The following is an 18,468-nucleotide window of genomic DNA, read 5'->3' as shown; positions in this document are numbered from 1 at the left end:
CATAAATACATAAAGTTAAATAATCCACGGTTAATAGATCTCTCTTTTTATTATTTATATTGCCCCAAAGAAATGTGACATGGGAGAGGTCTGTGACTTTATTTAACTTACTAATTGAGTTATATGCATTCTATGGTAATGTCATAGTCTAGGACAGTGAAGTTATATTAAAGAAAAGCTTTGTTTATTAAGAATGGTATTGGACCACTGTAGAGGTAAGTGGTGGGAAACTGAACCGAAAATAGTTGCAAATACTTTGCTTACTGAAATAGAGTAAGTATTCAGTCCAACAAGTACTCATTTTTCCTTTGGAAAAAAAGATTTTATTGAAGTGTTTTTCTAAAAATGGGTCAGTGAATATTTAAGTTTTAAAAAATCTGATCCACTTGGAATACCTACTGATTTTAATGGGAGACAGAGAAATGAGTAACTTTTTATCTTTTACAATTTCTGTTTCATCTGCTATCCAATGGTCACTTTACTTGAGCACAAATATTGTTTAGCTACACAAATAAGTTATGGAAATCCAAACAAACAAAAAAGGTATAGTTCAAATTAAGTTTGTAAATTACTTCTATATTGCAAAGGCTGTAATAGCTCTTGCAACTTCTGAAGCAAATACATATGATGCTCTATAGCATGGTACTTATTTCATGACTATTTTATATTTTGCTAAAGATCTCGCATCTGTTTAATATTTTCACCTATTTCCTGATACCCATTATGTATCTGGTAGCCACTTGCTTCTCTTCAAACGAGGAAATTTCAAACCTATGCACCCTGCTACACTGCTCCAGTCTAATACCCTCTTTTTCATGCAAATGGAGTAGAAGATTGGTGTAAGAAAAGGCATCAAGAGCAAGCTTGTTACAGGAATGTCATCCTAAATTTATTCAACATTTCAATTTCTTGGACTTCCCCTTTCAGTTTTCCTGAATGACTTTGACTTTAGTTCTCCCAGTGCAACTACAAAACCTGGATGTTTAAAATTCAAAACACTGTGGCAATTTTCACCAAGACTTTATTATTATACATTAGCAGGGATATAAGATTGGACAAATCATTGCATCATTGTTTTACTTGCATGGATTTATTATTTCCCAATTCACCCACCACAATCCAGTTCTGAACGCAGATTTTAGAGCCCATTGAGAGATTTCATGTTATGAATTCTACCTTTTGTAAATAATTGTTATTTCAGTACATCCAAGTAAGTAAAACTCCACCTGGAAAAATAAATACACTATGTGGAGAATAATAAAAAAGGAGACACCTAATATCACATTTTTTAATTAGTGTATGTGCTATACAAGGTTAAATAACTTCAAAACCAAAAATCATCTGCACCACTGCTCCTTGTACTTGCTCTCTCTCTGCTTTTTAACCGCAACATGTCCATGACACTGCGTGCATATATGTCTCGCAAATTGACGTTGATATTTGAGTCACTGGATGAGTTCTTCATGAGTTTCTTTAAAGCTTCACGCTGCCGTAGAGCAGCTTCTTTTATCTTCAGTGTAAAATAACAGGCAGAAAAACGGTCATTTATTATAGCTATTGGCAAAGCCAAAACCAGTATTCCTGATAGAATACACATAAAGGCTACTACCTTACCAATGGTAGTGTCTGGTCTAATGTCCCCATAACCAACTGTTGTCATAGAAGTTGTTGCCCACCACCAAGCACCAGGTACACTTGTGAAAGTGGTGCCTGGCACACCTTGCTCAACAAAGTACTCCACAGTGGAAAATATAGAGATTCCTACAGAGAGGAAAAGCAGCAGAAGGCCAACCTCCTCATAGCACTGAGCGATAGTCATCCCAAGAGACCGCAAGCCTGGAAGACAAGAAAGGCTGTCAGAAGGTTGATTCATGTAGCTGTCATTACAGCTTTGCAAAACATCTCTTACCTAAAAGCCGACTGCTTTATATTTTTCTTCAACTGCTAGTGAACATGTTTTGACAATCACAGAAGCAAAAAGGTTGGAAAAGACCTCCAAGATCATCAACTCCAATCTGTAACTGAACACCACCTTGTCAGCTATATCACAGCACTAAGTGCCACATCCGTTGTTTCATGAACACTTGCAGTGATGGTGACTCCACGACCTCCCTGGGCAGCCTGTTCCAATGCTTAACCACCCTTTCTGTGAAGAAATTCTTCCTGATGTCCAACCTGAACCTCTCCTGGACAGCCTGAGGCCATTTCCTCTTGCCCTATCACCTGTTGCCTGGGAGGGGAGGCTGACCTCCACCTCACTACAACCTCCTTTCAGGCAGTTGTAAAGAATAATAAGGTCCCCCTTGAGCCTACTTTTCTCCAGGAGAAACAACCACAGCTTCCTCAGCCACTTCTGTTATGTTACATGACTTACTCTCTAGACCCTTTACCAGCTCCCTTGTCCTTCTCTGGACTTGCTCCAGCACTTCAATGTCTTTCTTGTAGTGAGGGACCCAGAAATGGACACAGAACTTGAGGTGCAGCCTCACCAGTGCTGAGTACAGGGTGATAACAGTTTTCCTAAACCTGCTGGCCACACTATACAGGCCAGGATGCCACTGGCCTTCTCAGCCACCTGAGCACACTTCTGGCTCATGTTCAGCCTCCTGTTGATCAGCTCCCCAAGATCCTTTTCCACCACGCTTCCCCCAGCCTGTAGTGCTGCATGGTTTGTTGTGACCCAAGTGCAGGACCCAGCACTTTGCCGTAATGAACCTTATATCACTGGCCTCAGCCCATTGATCCAGCCTGTCCATATCCCACTTCAGAGCCCTCCTACCCTGAAGCAGATCAACACTCCCATCCAACTTAGTGACATCTTCTGCCAGCTCCCTCATAACCCTAGGATGAATCCCATCTGGCCCCATAGACTTGGACTGCAGAGGGTCTATGCTGCTCCCTCTCCCTGTCTACCAGCTCAGGGGGCTGGTTGCCACAAGGATAACTGGTTTCTCTGTTAAAGACTGGGGTAAAGAAGGATTAAGTACCTCAGCCTTTTCCTCATCCTTGGTGATAATGATCCCCCTATGTTCAATAAAGGATAGAGATTGCCCTTGGCCCTTCTTTGGTTGTTCATGCACTTCGAAGGATACTCTTTATTACCTTTCACAATGATGGCCAGAATGAGTTCTAGATGAGCTTTCACTTTTCTAATTTTCTCTCTACATGACCTAACAAAATCCTTGTGCTTTTCCTGAGTTCTGCCCCTTTTTCCAAAGGTCCTAAACTCTATTTTCTTCTCTGAGTTTCAGTAAAAGCTACTTGTCCAGACAGGCCGGTCTTCTTCCCTACTGGCTCATCTTTAGGTACATAGGGATAGCCTGCTCCTGTACCTTTAAGATTTCTTTCTTAAAGTATGTCCACCTGTCCTTGACCCCTCTGTTTTTATGGGCTGTTTCCCAAGGGACTCTCTGAACCAGTGTCGTGAACAAGGGACTCCCTGAACCAATGCCCTCCAGAAATCCAAGGTAGTGGTTTTGTTGAGCTCCTCCCTCACTTCACCAAGAATTGAAAAGTCTATCATTTCATGGTCACTATACCCAAGATGGCCTCTGACCACCACATCTCCCACAAACCCTTCTCTGGTCGAGTGGGTCACTGCCCCTCATAAGCTAAAAAGAGGTGCTGCTCTCAACACTACTGAGAAAAAGTGATTTAAAGAAACAGATCATAATCTTAGACTGAACCTCTGACATAATCTCTATTTCCTTAAAAGAGAACATATAAATTCTCCTCATTACTTACCATTTGAACCATGCACACATATACTTTAGACAAATTAACCTATCTTGATTAAGTAACTGGCTATAAGAGAAGATCTAGCACAGTTTTTAATGTTATCTAAATAACTATTTAAAAGCACACTAAAAGAACCTGCTTCACACTTCGAAGCTGAATGTGCCAAGCCTCTGTTTTCCAGCCATTGTCCTATTTTTCTCTTGGACCAAGCGGCCCTCATCTACCAAATTCATGGTCCCAGGTGTGTGCTTAGAGTCCAGTTCAGTTCACTCAGTAACTTTTTTTTTCTTAAGGACTGTTTCCAATCCTTTTATAGTTGTTGCAGACTCTCTTTGACCCCTTTTTCTCCCGAAACTATCATCATCTTGTATCTGTAGACATCAAAAAAAAATACGGCTTTCCAGCAACAGCTGCACTAATGCCAAACTGGAGATGGCAAAGCCTCCCAATGCAAGCTTGTAATCCTGTTAATTTACTGATGTTGTGTTGCAGTATGCTTCTAGGATATAAAAGAATGCAGACGTTTGTAATGATTGCTTAAATTGACTATGCTTCCAAGATGGTGATTGTGACCCTTTGTATAACCCTTCTTGTTCCCAAAAGCCCCCCCGCTGTACCTTTGGAATGTCTGAGAGATAACTGGAAACTCATCTATTGGCTGTTAACCCCTTCTTGTAATTGGTTGGTTTGTAACACCTCCCTTCCTCCCAGAAGCCTTATAAGCTGCGGGAAATTTGAATAAACTCTCTCTGCCTGCTTCCCTGCTGCCTGACTGCTGGCCCCGTGGTCTCTCTGGAGGCCATGAGGTACCGCGGGGTGGGGGGACCAGGGGGGCACTCCCCCCCTCGGAGCAAGGGGTAAAAGGAAAAGCCTCTCTCTCCGGGGTTCCCCTCTCCCCATCCACCTCAGCGTTCGTCAATGTTGCATCAGTCCTGCTCCCTGTGAGCTGCACAGGAGTTCAGGTGCAGCCAACCACTCTCCATAACCCCCTACATTCCTTTCAGAGCTGCTGCTTCAAGGCTACAGTGCCTGACAAAACAAGCAGGAAAGTAAATACAAAAATAGTGCAATGGATAAATGTTACACATGTGAACAACAAAGGAAGATAACAGGGTACCAATTCAGCTGAGACACATGGGAGACTGAAAATTATCTTTTGAATCACAAGTAACTTTGGATTGGTTTTTAATACCGTTCTTTAAAAGTGTGCTATGTTTCCTCTAATAAATGAGAAACCACATTATTTATGAATTACCCTTCATGGGGTAAACTTATCAGTAAGCTAGTGTTTGCAAAATAGTTTACTGGAGTTCTGCCTCTGCTTGTAGACTTCATATTTTCATTAGTGTTATAAGCAATTTTATTTGCTTTTCCTTTCCCAGTCTCAAACTACAAGACGTTAAATGTCTTGCTTTTTGCTTTTCTTTTCCCCTGCGGGTCTAATGGGTTTTAAAGCTTTTTTTTATGTACAGACAACAATGGAAGTACACACTACAGTTTGTAGGGGATGTTTTGCTGGTTTTTTTCAACGCTATCTGCTACCAACTCCAGTTAAGACCTTACCATATTAAAGTTTTATATTACTATAATTATGATCTGTTGGTTACAATGATACAAATTAAATCTGTAACAGAAGGGGAATAAGATATATTAGTTGAAATCTTTTCTCTGTTATTATGACTGCCTCTGTATTTTGGAAACACCGGTATCAGCAGTACAAAAGCTCTGTGAGATAACTGCAAGGACCCAGATTAAATCTCATCTTCCAAGGGAGTTACTGTGATCCATTGCCCTGTAAAACTTCCTGCTGAACAAGGTAGTAAATCTTTTCAGGTAAGCTAGGAAGAAGGTACTCCATTTTAAAATTACCCCTGTAGCACTTCTTTTCAAAGCATAAATTAATACTATAAAAGCCAGGGTTTTTACCTTACGATTGTTCTTGAGAATATTATAGCTAGAAAAAATGCATCTCTCGCATAAAACAGATTAAAATAAGGAGGAACAGAACAGCGACTGTTGACTCTTTGTATCACATTGATGACACCTTCAGTAAAATATTTTTCCTATGGTTAATTATTCTAATTGTTCAGGAGTTTGATTTTTTTTATTCTTACTATTCTTAGTTCCGTTATCCTCACCTGAAATTATAATATAATTCTTCATGTCTTTAGATGAAGTCAGGAGATACTTTTAGACAAATTTATGAATCAGACAAGTTACTGGACTCCACATCTCATTTTAAGTGAGAATCAGTTGGTATATTATAATCACATGTATAAAGTATTCTACTATATTATTTTGTAACTTTTTAAAATGTCTACGAGCCGTAGCACATGGCCAAACTAGGGTTGTTCCAGCACAGACACCTCAGCAAGTCTTACGGCTTCCCATGAGAACTCCTTGCCAGGAGATGTGACAGCTTGGTTACTCATGCTTGCAAGGTGCTAAGGTGCTGTAACAGAGTTGGCGTGAGGCTGGCAAGCAGCCCCAGCCCTGGGAGTAGGAAGGGGAAGCTTTTCCGCCATTCAGGTCAAGTTCCACCTCTCTATTGCCCAAATACACTTGGCACTACAACCCGATATTCAGAAGCTTCAATTTACACAGTGTTTAAATAATCCTAAATTTTTAGCACTAAAAGTGCTGAAGTTTCACTTTTTCATGTCTCCAGCAGCATGACAGCTTGGAATATGTTACAATCTTCTCTCAAACATATGCCCATTGCCATCACAAGTAAGATGCACACTTCTCAAGAAGTCCCTCTGTAAGTGCTTCCCAGAGGAAGACCAGCAAAACTTCAGAGAAAACAAGGCCCCAGGAGGAAGGCAACAGCTGAGGAGCATCAGAGAACAAGATAAATACAGGTTCAGTTCTCACCTATTCTTGAAGCCACTAAAATTCATAATTTTGATATCTTGGAAGACTAGTCTCACCCCCTAACTATACATTTTATGGATAGAGGTACTACTGATTTCTCAGTGGTTCCTTGATGAACTCTAGCACTTTGCAGAAATAATTACATCAGTCTAGACCAGGTGTTCCCAGGTATCATATCCCTCCTGTGAGCTGGCCTCAGCTTCCAAAGGGGCAGAAATTACTTTTTTCATTTCTTTTTCTGTCCTTTTCCCACAGATAGGGTTAAGTTGCCCTTTCTTGAAAGTGAAGAAAAGAACTCATATGTTTTTTTCCCCTGACAGCAGGACCAGGCTGCAGTTGTGATCATAGTTTTGTTAGGGCTCTGCATAGCACTAGAGATGTTCTCCTTGTGACTGTGAACACCCCACTTGGTGAAAGAAGAATTGCTGCCTTCAACTTCTGACCCTGCACTCCTCTTGCCACACAAAACAACTGAGCAGTGCATGAAGCTTTGTCAGGTCTGAGAATGCAGGAGTGTGAGAGAAGCTTCATTGAGAGGCAGGTTTAAGCTGCCAGATCCGAGGCAAGAGAGCAGAAGAGTTGCAAGCACCACCCCTGAACATTGAGATTTATCTGTCTAGAGATGTGCAAGTAGGATGGTCTGTATGCATGATACTTATGAGGTTCATCTGTATTAGGACTTGTGGTTAAGGATGTATTTAGAAGCATATGAACAAAGCTCTTCTGCAACATACCTCTAGTGGTCAGAAACTGGCCTTCAGATCTGCAAGTGTTTCTATTTTGATTTATTAGCATATTTATTATTTATTTAATCTTAATAGCTGTATTTCTTCTGACAGAAGATGAAAACAGCAAGTTTCTACATTTAAATTATACAGATCTGATTTAGCATTCTGGACCTTAATGGGCAGCAACTGAACTACCAAAGAAGCAAGCAAGTGATGGTAACACTGCTCTGAATAGTTTAAACAGATATGTACGTTGCTTTTTGTACTTTGAAACTGGTGTTTTGGTCCCAGGAAAAGGAATGAGTATTTTGGTTCCAGCACATCTCCAGATCAGGATACTAGATTTTTATATAATTTATATATTTTTATCACTTTTAGCTGACATGGAATTATTAAACTCAATATTAAGGGCACTCAACATTGTGACATAGACTGTGGTAATACTGAATAAGGACTTTAAGAATAAACAGGCTCAAGTGTTTTGACCATCCATGAAAGTTAATGTACTTGAAGTTAACAGTTATACAAGCAGCTGAAACATCTGTTTTCAAACTGATAGAGCCACAGAACTGAGTTTCAGACATTCATTCTGTAACAGTAAAATGCAATAAACCAGAAACTTTATAACTAGAATCAACATACTTTTCGATGACTGTTTTGTTAGTCAGCACAGAAGTGCCTTGATGAAATTAAATCTTTTTCTTATTTACAAAATACAGTTAGAGAGGAATGCACTCACATTAGTGCTACCATCAAAGTGGGTATAAGCCTTTCTTTCAAAAAACCTCAACCAAACCGTGAAAAACTTACAGTGAAGCAAAACTAACACACTGCCAAACCAAACCATTATAAACTTCCTCTCAGCTGCTTTCTAAGGGACAGTTATGCATCAGTATAGGAATAATCAAGAGTTGTAAGATACTTCCCAAATCCCTATGATTATGCTTAGTAGCATCAAAGCTACTCCAGCCCATTGTTTATTGAGAACAAAAATAGAGACACAGTCTGCTGCTGTGAGCACACTGTAACTCCTGCTGAACTGGGGTCAATTCACAGAGATGGCTTTCAAAACAAATGGACAGGCATCAACCAATTCCTGCTTCGTGGCTGGAATCCTGGAAGGGTACATTGGGTGCATTTTAAGAACGATCACCACTGCCTTCATAACAGGCTAATATTGCAGGACAGAGACCATGATTTACTATCGGGATCTAATTTTTCAAAGCTCCAAGTGTTGGCTGAACATCTCTCTCCTGTAGAATTTAGCACAACATTCTGCACTGAATGAAGTGGGAACATAATTAAATAATTTTGAAAATTCCAAGCACTGGCCAATATCATGGCATGGACAGGGTATGGTGGGAATACAGCTTTTATTCTTTCATATAGCCAGGCATGCACACATTATGAAGTAGTAATAAAAACAGGGGAAACACAAGAGGAAATGCAACACCTTCCAATAATTTCCAAGTTCCTCTGATAAATTTCCACTAGAAAACATTACCTTCTATGCCTTTCTTTCACCAGAGGAAGTGAACAAAATGTTTCTCATAAATGCATTTCACCTTCCATCCCATCTCTCCTTGCTGTTCATCCATCTGTCTGCTGGCCTGTCAGGGGTGCTTGAACACTCAGGGCCCCACACCAGTGGGTGAACATGGACTGAACCCAGCACTGCTGGTCTGTGCTGCACCTATGTCCAACTTGGTAAGCAGCTCGTCAGCTGGGTTCCACATGCCACTGGGATACCAGTGGGTTCAACAGAGCAAGAGAGTCCCTCAACCCATCACCTGCAAAGATTCAGCTTAAACAATTTTCTTGAAATATACTCTGTTGTGGTTGATTTTAGGACCTATGATGTAGACTAAAACCATGATATATTTCTTTCCATATACTTTTATACAAAACAAATTATGGCAGCTGTCATGAGTGGGCCTTGGATAATACAAAAAGGGTGTGCCAATGATCTCTGTTGTTTCCCTAAAAAAATCAACTCAAATATATTTTTTTTAAATTCATGACACTGAATGACTGGTGGATGATTTATAGCATGCAACTTTAAGGTCAGTTTTTGTGGAAGTTCTATGCAAACAATATACAATGGCTTTCTGAAGAGCTAAAATTTATCAGAGAAGGCCCTTGTCACTCAGTTATAGGGTCCAAAAGTAAGACTTCCTCAAGCAATTGCTGCAAACATACTGTGTAAAAAAACTTTGGCAGAAATACCCACAAAATGAAGGACTGTGCCCAGGGACAACTGTTGCAGGCAGCAAAACTAAGAAGTACCACTGCTGTGGCCAAAAGTACCTGTTGAATGTCTTCCCAGCTTCAACATCCGCAGGGCTCGGAGCAGTCTCAGCACTTGGACAATACGTCCCACATTCTCCAGTTCTTGGGAGCTCTCACCACCACACAGGCTCTCCACCAGCAGGGTGATGTAGAATGGCAAAATAGCAAGGAGGTCTATAATGTTTGCCACACTCCTCAGGAAGCGACACCGATCTCGTGCACACAGGAACCTCAGAACAAACTCCACTGTGAACCATGCAATGCACAGGTACTCGAGGGCATCCAGCAGTGGTGGTGCCAGCCAGCTTAGCTCTACTGAAATCAATGCCATGTTGGCAATGGACACAACGACAAAAACCATGGACAAAGTGCCAAAAGTCCTGGCTGCTGCAGAGGAGCCAGGCTTTTCTAAAACTTCCCAAAGTTTCTGTCTGACACTGGGACAGAGGCTACCAGAAAAGTCCTCTTCTTCATCTTGGGCATCCAGTTCTTCTGCATCTTTCTTGATGTCTAAGGCTTCACTCAGCTCTTTTCTCCTGAAGTACCTGTCCAGGAACCACCCCCCCAAAAGATTTTTAATACCAATATGCATATGCTTTTCATCCTGTACCATGAAAGTCATTACACATTAATACATATTAAAGTATACCATACTCAGAAAATCCTAATATCAAGCATATGGTCGAAGATTTTGTTAACTGCGACCCTGCAGCATGTTTCCACTGACCTGATACACTTCTATTCCCCCATTTCACATCACTGACACTTTCTATGTGCAGAGTAATTTTGTTCTGATATTGTTTTATTTATATGGATCATGTTGACTACAGCAGAATCTGCTGCATGACTAACATGCATTCTTGTAAGCAATTCTGGCATCCCCAGATCCTCTGTTTTAAAACGGTTCTCAATTTGATTAATTATATTGCATTTTTATTACACTGGTGTGTATTTGTAATACTAAAACTGATTGCATAATAAAAGCCTGAAAATGAAGTTCTGATCAATACATACTAAGATGGCAAGGTATCTTTCTTTTTTTTTTAAATCTATGGGTCCTCACACAAAGAGCACAAGCATTTGTGCTGAGCAAAACTTATAGTCTGAAAATACATAACTTGTCAGAGCAAGAGTATATTTACAGAATAATGGCATGAAACAAAAACATACTGAAAGCACACTAAAAAAGTATCTTTTTCTTTCATATCTGTATTTTTTGACTGCTGTAGAGTTTAAGCCATAGACAAAGGGATTATGCAAGTTTGCCTTCACTTAATACACAATTAGTCCTGCATAAGCCAAAGAGGTCTGTAGTTCCTTGTATCACCAAAGAAGTAGGAGCTTTCAGTTACATCTCTCAGGGAAGGAAGAGAGGGATGAAAACTAGGCTCCAACTCTCTCAAGCTACAGAACTAAACCATACTAGGATAACTGGTATCCTTTGGGAGTGAGATTGCTTGTTTCTTTCCAGTAATTTTGACATAACTGCTTTAGATAAATAGTACTTACACTCTTTAGAAAATTCATTTCTTCAACACTAAAAAAACAAACCAGTACCATTAAAAATGGTGGGAAAAATTAAAATGAACTGCAAATAGAATTAACAGAAACATCCTGGGGGTGGTTCAGTCGAAGCCCACCTTGTTCCTAAACTGCCTGTTACAATTTGTCTCCAGTGAGCCATGTTCCCGCTGTTGCTACCCCCTCCTTGTAAGCTGCTACATCCATGTGTGATGCTTCCTTTCATGGCTCCTGCTGAAGCCATGCCACCCACACTCTGCCTGGCAGGTGACCAGCCCCCTCTTCTGCCTCTCCTGCTTGGATTTGGAAACCCTTCAAAATGAAAGTGTGGGGTGAGGAGGATTCAAACCCTCCCAGCATCATGCTTGACTCCACATCCATCACTCTATGATAACCTCAAACTGAATGACTGAAATGGCATCTCTCCTTTCACAATCTTTTTCATCTCCAGCATTGTCCTCTTCTAACATTTGAGCTTCTGTGGCTAGTCTGAAGCCAGTACACGACAACCCAGACCATCTTCCTTTTAGGGTCTCACTATCTTGACCTCACTGCCTACCTGTCCCTCAGCAAAGGTTATCTGTGACCTCCCCCAGTACACCTCCTCCCATTTTTGACACCCATCCACCTCCAGAGCAGCACTCAGGGTTGAATTCATCCAGCTTTGAGCACACTTTTCTGAATGCCCTGCTATCTCACCTATCCCCACTCCTGGGTCTCTCATCTGTGTGTCCCTGAATGTAAGTCAGTGCTGAGCTCACCCAGCCCACTATCCCGCAAACCTCATCTTCCCACAACTCACCGGTCTCTGCAGCAGGAATCAATGCTGAGCTCATCCAAACCCCAGTATTGGATCTCTTGCAGGAAGGAGAGTGCACAAAGCTGCTCCATCACATGCAGCCTCCCTGTCTGGTAGTAATTCAGGATGTAGTGAAATGCCTGTGAGCTCCGATCAAAGAAATATTCATTCTCCACAAGGTTGGCATCATCACAAAGCTCAAGGAGGCCAGAAGCCACATCCCGGGCAGCAGAGACCACTACAGCCAGTTTGCCAAGGCGGGTGTCAGGGTAGCAAGACAAAGTTTGCTGGGACATCACAAAACGGCTGCCTCCTACATTGATAGTAAAGCAGTCCAAGGGGGGAATGACCTTCTGGAGCAGGGGCCCCTGCTCTTCCTCACTGGAGAAAACACTGGAGTTCAGCGAACCCAGGGATGTGCTACTCCCTGGTTCGTCCAGGGATGCTTGGGAAGAAAGAGACATGCAGCAGGGAGGCGACTTCATCCTGTAGCTGCCAGCAGCAGCCCACACTCTCCTGGATCAAAAACACAACAAGGCTGCAGAGAAGACTGCCCCGCCTGGGGGGCGGCCAGACCAGGCTGGGAATGGGTCCCTTGGTTCTGGCTACTGTCCCAGGGACACCTCACCGCCCCCGCTGCCTCCGAGCGGTGCCTCCATCTAAGCGGAGGTCAGGGAGGTGCTGCACAGCCCAACGCCTCCCGCACACCCGAGGATGCTGAAGAAGCCACGGTACCTGAGGCGGCGTCACCTCGTGCTGTCCGCGCCGGCACCATCCGCCCGCGACGGCCCCTCCGCTTCAGCGCTCATCTCCAGCCGCTGGGTCGGGGTACGGGAAACCAACCGGGACGACACAACACGGAACACTGGCTTCAGCGGCGACTCCGAGAAGCGCCCCGACAGCAGCCCGGGGGACCGCGCCTCTGCCCGGCCCGTCCCCTCCCGCCCCGCACCCGCACTTCGCCCGGGGCTGCTGCTGCCAGAGACAAGCCCCGCGCCGCTCGGCCCCCGTCTCCGGGGCAGCCGCCGCGGACCGGGCGAATCGGCACGGCTGCTCCCCACGGCCCGCACGGCCGCTCTCCGCCCCGCCGCACCTGCCCCCGCCCTCCTCTCACCTGCCCCCGCCTCACCTGCCCGCCGCCCGGCTGTGCCGCCCCCTCGGCGGCAGGCTCCGCTCGCTCCCCCGGCTCCAAAGCTCCGGGCAGCGCCAGCGCCCCTCCATGGCGAGCCATGTGCTGCGGGGGGCAGGCGGGAGCGGGGGCTGCGCGGGCGGGGCCGCTGCGGGGCCGAGCCGAGCAGGGGCTGCCCCCGCCCCGCCCCGGCACGGCCCCGGCACTGCCTGGGCACGGCCCCGGACCGCGGGACTCCGCGGCCGCAGGAGCGGCGGTGCCGGGGTGGGGCGTGTCGGGTCCGCTGTGTGCCAGCGCTCCGGGCTCCCTGTGCTCACCGAGTGTTCCCTGCGGGACAAACCGGCCCCTGCGAACTTCTCCGAGGGAGTTCGCAGGGCTGTTTGGAAGTCGCCCTCCCGTACTGTGTGGAACCCCAAACCTGTTTCTAAGTAGATAACGCGTCCTCACTTAGGCTGCCTGCTCCCACGGCTCAAGTCTGAAGTCACTCGCGTAAAAGCAGTCATTATATAGGTGTGCGTGAGCGAGCCTGTTTTAACTGAGCTGCAGTCAACATGTTTTCAAAAATACTCAGGAGTATGTTTGTCATCGTCCTGTGCTGACTTTGTAAGTCCTCAGGTCACCCTCCTCACTGTATTTCCTTTTCTCCTATGAAACAGTTATTTCTGACAAATTTAAAACATTTACTCTGACAAATTTAAAATGTTTGCATTTGCAAATTTGCATTTTCTGCTGCCTTTGACTCCTTGCCAGAGCACGCAAAATATGGCATTTTGTGTTGTGCCACCAGCATCATGTGCTGTGCCACCAGCTTTTGATTCCACTTGTTGCATACAGCTGTGCCCAGTTATGCACATTTCTAACAATTACTGCAGAGTGGTCTTGTAGTGGTTCATCTTTTGGATGCTGGTAATCCATATTTTAAATGAGGCTGAGCTGAACATTTACTGTATTGCAGCGTTACAACACCCGCAGCAACCGCTCTACTCAGCACTTGTTGGCATAGAAATCAGCTCCAAGTGACTGTTGGCAAAGGCATACACTGATCAGAGAGAATCTGGTAGAGAACAGCAAGGGTGGGATTGGAAGTCATGGCCCACGAAGAAAAGACAGAGTGGAAGAGAATGAGCATTGTAACAGGCATCAGCCACATGAAAAGCTGCTCACAAAGATGAAGGGTAATATACTCTGTTGTCCTTGGACACATTGGACAGGTGTAAAAATTACGGATTTCAAATGTGTCATAAAGAAAAATAATTACTTATTTGCATAGACATTTCAGGAATATTTCCTCCATTAGAAAGGATATCTGAAAACACTCCCCTCCCATCACAATGATTCCAGGGGTGGATGCTTCCAATTACTTCAGATCTACTGGTGTTTCTAAAAGCCTGGTTAGAAGTTTTCATTTTGTCTAGTCAAAGTGAGTATCAAATGCCTAGCCTCATTAAAACTGTAGATAATTTCTTATAAAATACTCTGATGTATTATTTTCAGCACATATGCAGGACTTTGAGGGACATAGTTTAATTTTTTGTTTATTTATGTCCTTTATGGAATAATGACTGCATACGGGTATGTCACTTCAAAGTAAATTTTTTGTCTGATTGTCAGCTGTTCAGACCAGAATGTTTTCTTCAAAGCACTAGAGGAAAACCATGTGTTGAGGATATTCTTTCCCTTAGTTTCACGCATTTTTCTACTCACTCCTCACTGCAGGAAAGAGACATCACCATAAAATACCATGGCATTCATAACTTCCATAATGTGAACTCACATCACCACAATTAGACAGGAGATCCACATATGATATAGCATCTTAATTCTGAGTGCTGGTTCTCTTCTAGTCATAAACTTAGATTTTCATTAAAAAAGGAACTTTCAGAAAAACTATTGTGAAAATTATTTTCAAATGTACCAATAAAATAAAGCTGGGACATTTCAAAGAAATTAGAAAAAAATGTTTTATGAGTAGAAAGGCAAAAAATAGACAATTTATTTTTCTAGCACTAGAAACACAAGAAACAGGCACTACTGGCACATATTCCATTGTCTGTGGAACTCTTAAAGGAACTACTATTCATACTTCCTGCTCACTTGTACATGAGGAACCAAAGTAACAACTTCTGTAATTTTGTTATTCCTTGGCAAACCGACTCAAGCAACCATATTCATATCTCCCTGGAGCAGTGGAAAAAACTGGTATAACAGTACAAAGAGTCATTTGGTCTTGTTCACTCTGCCAGTGAAGTGCTGCTGCTGAAGTGAACCATGGACATTTCCAAGATGGTTTGGCTCGTGGAATTTGTAATGTTGGATGGAACCATGCCTGCCTGGTTCAGAGTTGTGGTTGAGACCAAAGGGGTTACTGTACTGCTTTGTCATGTCAGAGTATCTGTGACAACTGAACGCTAGTGACATCTGTCTGAACTATTGTCTTTACCAATGCTACAGCTGATATTTCCCTGGTATACCACTGACTGAAAAAACAGATTGCATTATTTCAAGAGATTGTACCAAAAAAAAAAATTGCTGGAATGCTGAAATATGAGTTGCCACCCAGTATGTCTGTTGTGGGAGTTGAAAAATTCGCTTCAGCAAAAAGCCAGCTGTTACAAAAAACTCTTTTATAATATGTTTTCCTGATATTCTCTACTCATGTTGAAAGCTATGATTTTATGGCAGTTGTGTAGTTACTTTTTCCAGCTGGTATACTGAGATATACAGGAAAAGCCAGGATGTGCAGGTGCCAACATTTGTCCTTATCTTGTCAGATAGCCTTGATTCTCTTCTTACAGGAGTAGTGGTTCAGTCAACTGATTGTGAGTTACTGTCATTTCTGACACATTGAATTTCCAAATTTTTAAAGGGTTTTGATCTCATATATTAGTCTGTGTTTGGAACTTAAAATCTGATTTGCTGTCCCAGATCTTATGTGGTAGAAGAGAGGGAAAGGATTAGGAAAAATAGATAAGACATACCAAGGGAAAACTTCCTTCAGGAACACCTTCTTTTCAGCAGGACAGGAATTTCATAAGTGAGAGGCTGCATGGAGCCTAACATGCTTAATAACCTTTCATGATGCTTCAAGTTCTTGTTTGAACTCATTTCTTTTTCGATGTTGATAAGACTTTGTTCAAGATTCCCCACAACTTAACTGTGCACAGGTTCAAAGATACCATTCAGTTCTGTTAAATTGTCCTTCTATCTGGTGCTGTGATTGATGAATAATGGGGTCCTGCTCATGTTCCCAGCACCATTCATGATTTTGCTGACGTCTGCCAAACAATACTTTCTATGGAAGTAGTCATTTTCAATAATATATATTTAGTTTTTTATATGGATCCAAGCTTTGTGAGTAATAAATCATAGCAAGGGTTAAAACTAATGGATGTTGGCAGTTTTAGTATTTGTCTCTTGCAAATTTTGAAAAAGATGCAAGCCACTGAGCCCTGAGTTCCATTGCATTCAACACAAGATATAATCTGTGTTGTAAAATCCATTCCCGTCACACAGATCATGAGTCACTCCTGCAAATGACAGTGGTACTGGATAGATCCTCTGCTGAATCTTCCCCTTTGGTTAGTGTGAAGCAGGGCTCCTCGGGAGCAGTTGTGGTTCATTTACAATCTAGTTTTCTGAAGCCTGCCTTCCTTTCATACAGTCTGAGAGCTGCTGTAATGGCACTCTTGCTATAACAGGTGAGAAAATACTAAACCTAGAAATTCTCTAGACAACTCTCTGCTATTTCCTTTGGCAAGTGAAACAAGAGCTTATTAACACAGCTTTATTCCCTCCAGGGATATTCTGCTCTTCTTGTGGAAATGGTCCAGCCAGATCTCACTTCCTTTGAGCTAGCTGCACAGAACAGACAGATCAGAAGACACACAGTTTGGTTCACATTGTGTGAAAACAGTTTAAGAGAGTATGGAATCAGGGCTATGTTAAGAAAGCTGTTTTCAGTATCTCTGAACACTACCCACTTTCAGACCCTATTTATTTTCTTGCCTTTTACAATGTGGTAGGAAGTAAAAAAAGCGTAGCTGGGGAGGTAGTTTTGTAGAGCAACTTACATATATAAGCAGTTTTATTTTCAAAGTAAGGGTTACCTTTACATCCACCAACTGCATAGGAAAGCAAGTTGCTGATATTTTCTGCTGAAATTGTAATGGAGATGGGCTTTAATGTATAAAACTGGGTTCGGTAAACATATGTCTAATGCTAGGCTGGATGTTATTTTCACTTTTATTAGATTGGTGAAGGGGATTAATAAGAATTTTCAAATTTTAATTTTAGCTGCATTATGCCGAATCCCCAAAGTCCTCAGAGGTGAACAAAAGATATGCAATCATAACTGACTGTTGACCTACCCAATGCATTTTTTAGGAACTATTACTCTCCATCCTCCTATCACTGAACAGATACAAGCCAGCAATCCCGAGGAAGATTACATATAAATATCAAGAGGAAGAATACTTCTCTTTAAACAGGGCTATGCTTTTACTGTGAACGAAAGCTCTGATGACTTACTATGCAAAATCATGCCTTACCGTAAATTTTAGAATAGATCAAAGAGAGTGAAGTCCTTCAACATAGGATGAACTTTAAAGCAATCAATCTGAGATTTAAACCCATATTATCAGAGACAGAATAAACATTAAATGCATGCCACAATCTATGTATTTTTCCTGATAGTGTTCCTGCACAGGATTACTTGTTTTATTCAGCAGCTAAAGTCACTGCTCCATAAGCCAACTAGCCAAGCTTTTGGTCTTCTCCTTAAGTAAACTTGAAATTACTTATCCTTTAGATGAAGTCACTTATCCTTTAGATGAAATCTTTTAATTTGGTAAATGTCAGTTCCTTTTCTGCCAGCAATTCAGGTAAATGCTGCAGCTCTTAAATCAATTTTGCATTCATTCTTTCCTGTGGTCTGTTCCAATGATTACATTTTACTGTTTGTTTTTCTTCATTAGTTTCTCCTGTGATAATTTACCACACAGACTTTTGCTTTCTTTCAAGACCTTATTACCTGAGTTATTTGTAAACTAAGTTGCAAGTGCTTATCTTAGTCAGATCTCATCACCAGGGCAAGAACCTGGTTGGACCATCTTCTGGAAATTCCAAACCAACATCAATTCTCACTGCTCTTCTCCACAGACAGTTGCTACATTCCCATGTATACACTGGCGTTGCTAGTGTTAACACCACCTCAACACATTTGTTTATAATTAAGGGAAGTGTAGTCGGATGGGCTGGAATAGGGTTAATTTTCTTCAAAGCAGTCCATAAAGGGCTGTGTTTTAGATTTGTGACCAAAATGGTGTTGGTAACACACCAGTGTTTTAGCTAGTGCTGGACAGTGCTTACACAGTGTCAAGACCTTCTCCATT

General features: G+C 42.3%; 1 protein-coding gene across 1 annotated transcript; it reads right to left on the bottom strand.

Moving 5' to 3' along the window:
- Window positions 1-252: 252 nt before the first annotated feature.
- On the bottom strand, window positions 253-12,673 carry KCNV1 (potassium voltage-gated channel modifier subfamily V member 1). The gene is made up of 3 exons (XM_050305768.1): window positions 11,953-12,673; window positions 9,648-10,174; window positions 253-1,836 (listed from the first exon to the last, which is right to left on the bottom strand). The coding sequence occupies exons 1-3, from the start codon at window positions 12,432-12,434 to the stop codon at window positions 1,325-1,327; spliced, it is 1,521 nt and encodes a 506-aa protein (XP_050161725.1). The 5' UTR covers window positions 12,435-12,673; the 3' UTR covers window positions 253-1,324.
- Window positions 12,674-18,468: the final 5,795 nt, after the last annotated feature.

This window comes from Myiozetetes cayanensis, unplaced genomic scaffold (assembly GCF_022539395.1).
Source record: "Myiozetetes cayanensis isolate MyiCay16 unplaced genomic scaffold, myiCay2020 scf1, whole genome shotgun sequence".
Classification (NCBI taxonomy): domain Eukaryota; kingdom Metazoa; phylum Chordata; class Aves; order Passeriformes; family Tyrannidae; genus Myiozetetes; species Myiozetetes cayanensis.
Note: the sequence above shows the minus strand (reverse complement) of the source record. Positions and strands in the feature narration are given on the sequence as shown.

What these genes read in the sequence shown, in the direction of transcription:
- KCNV1 (XM_050305768.1), bottom strand. Translation starts at nt 12,434, where the DNA reads ATGAAGTCGCCTCCCTGCTGCATGTCTCTTTCTTCCCAAGCATCCCTG. An exon ending in GATTCCTGCTGCAGAGACCG is followed by an intron (nt 10,175 to 11,952) that starts GTGAGTTGTGGG and finishes GTTCCTGGACAG; the next exon opens with GTACTTCAGGAGAAAAGAGC. An exon ending in GCTGGGAAGACATTCAACAG is followed by an intron (nt 1,837 to 9,647) that starts GTACTTTTGGCC and finishes CTTGTCTTCCAG; the next exon opens with GCTTGCGGTCTCTTGGGATG.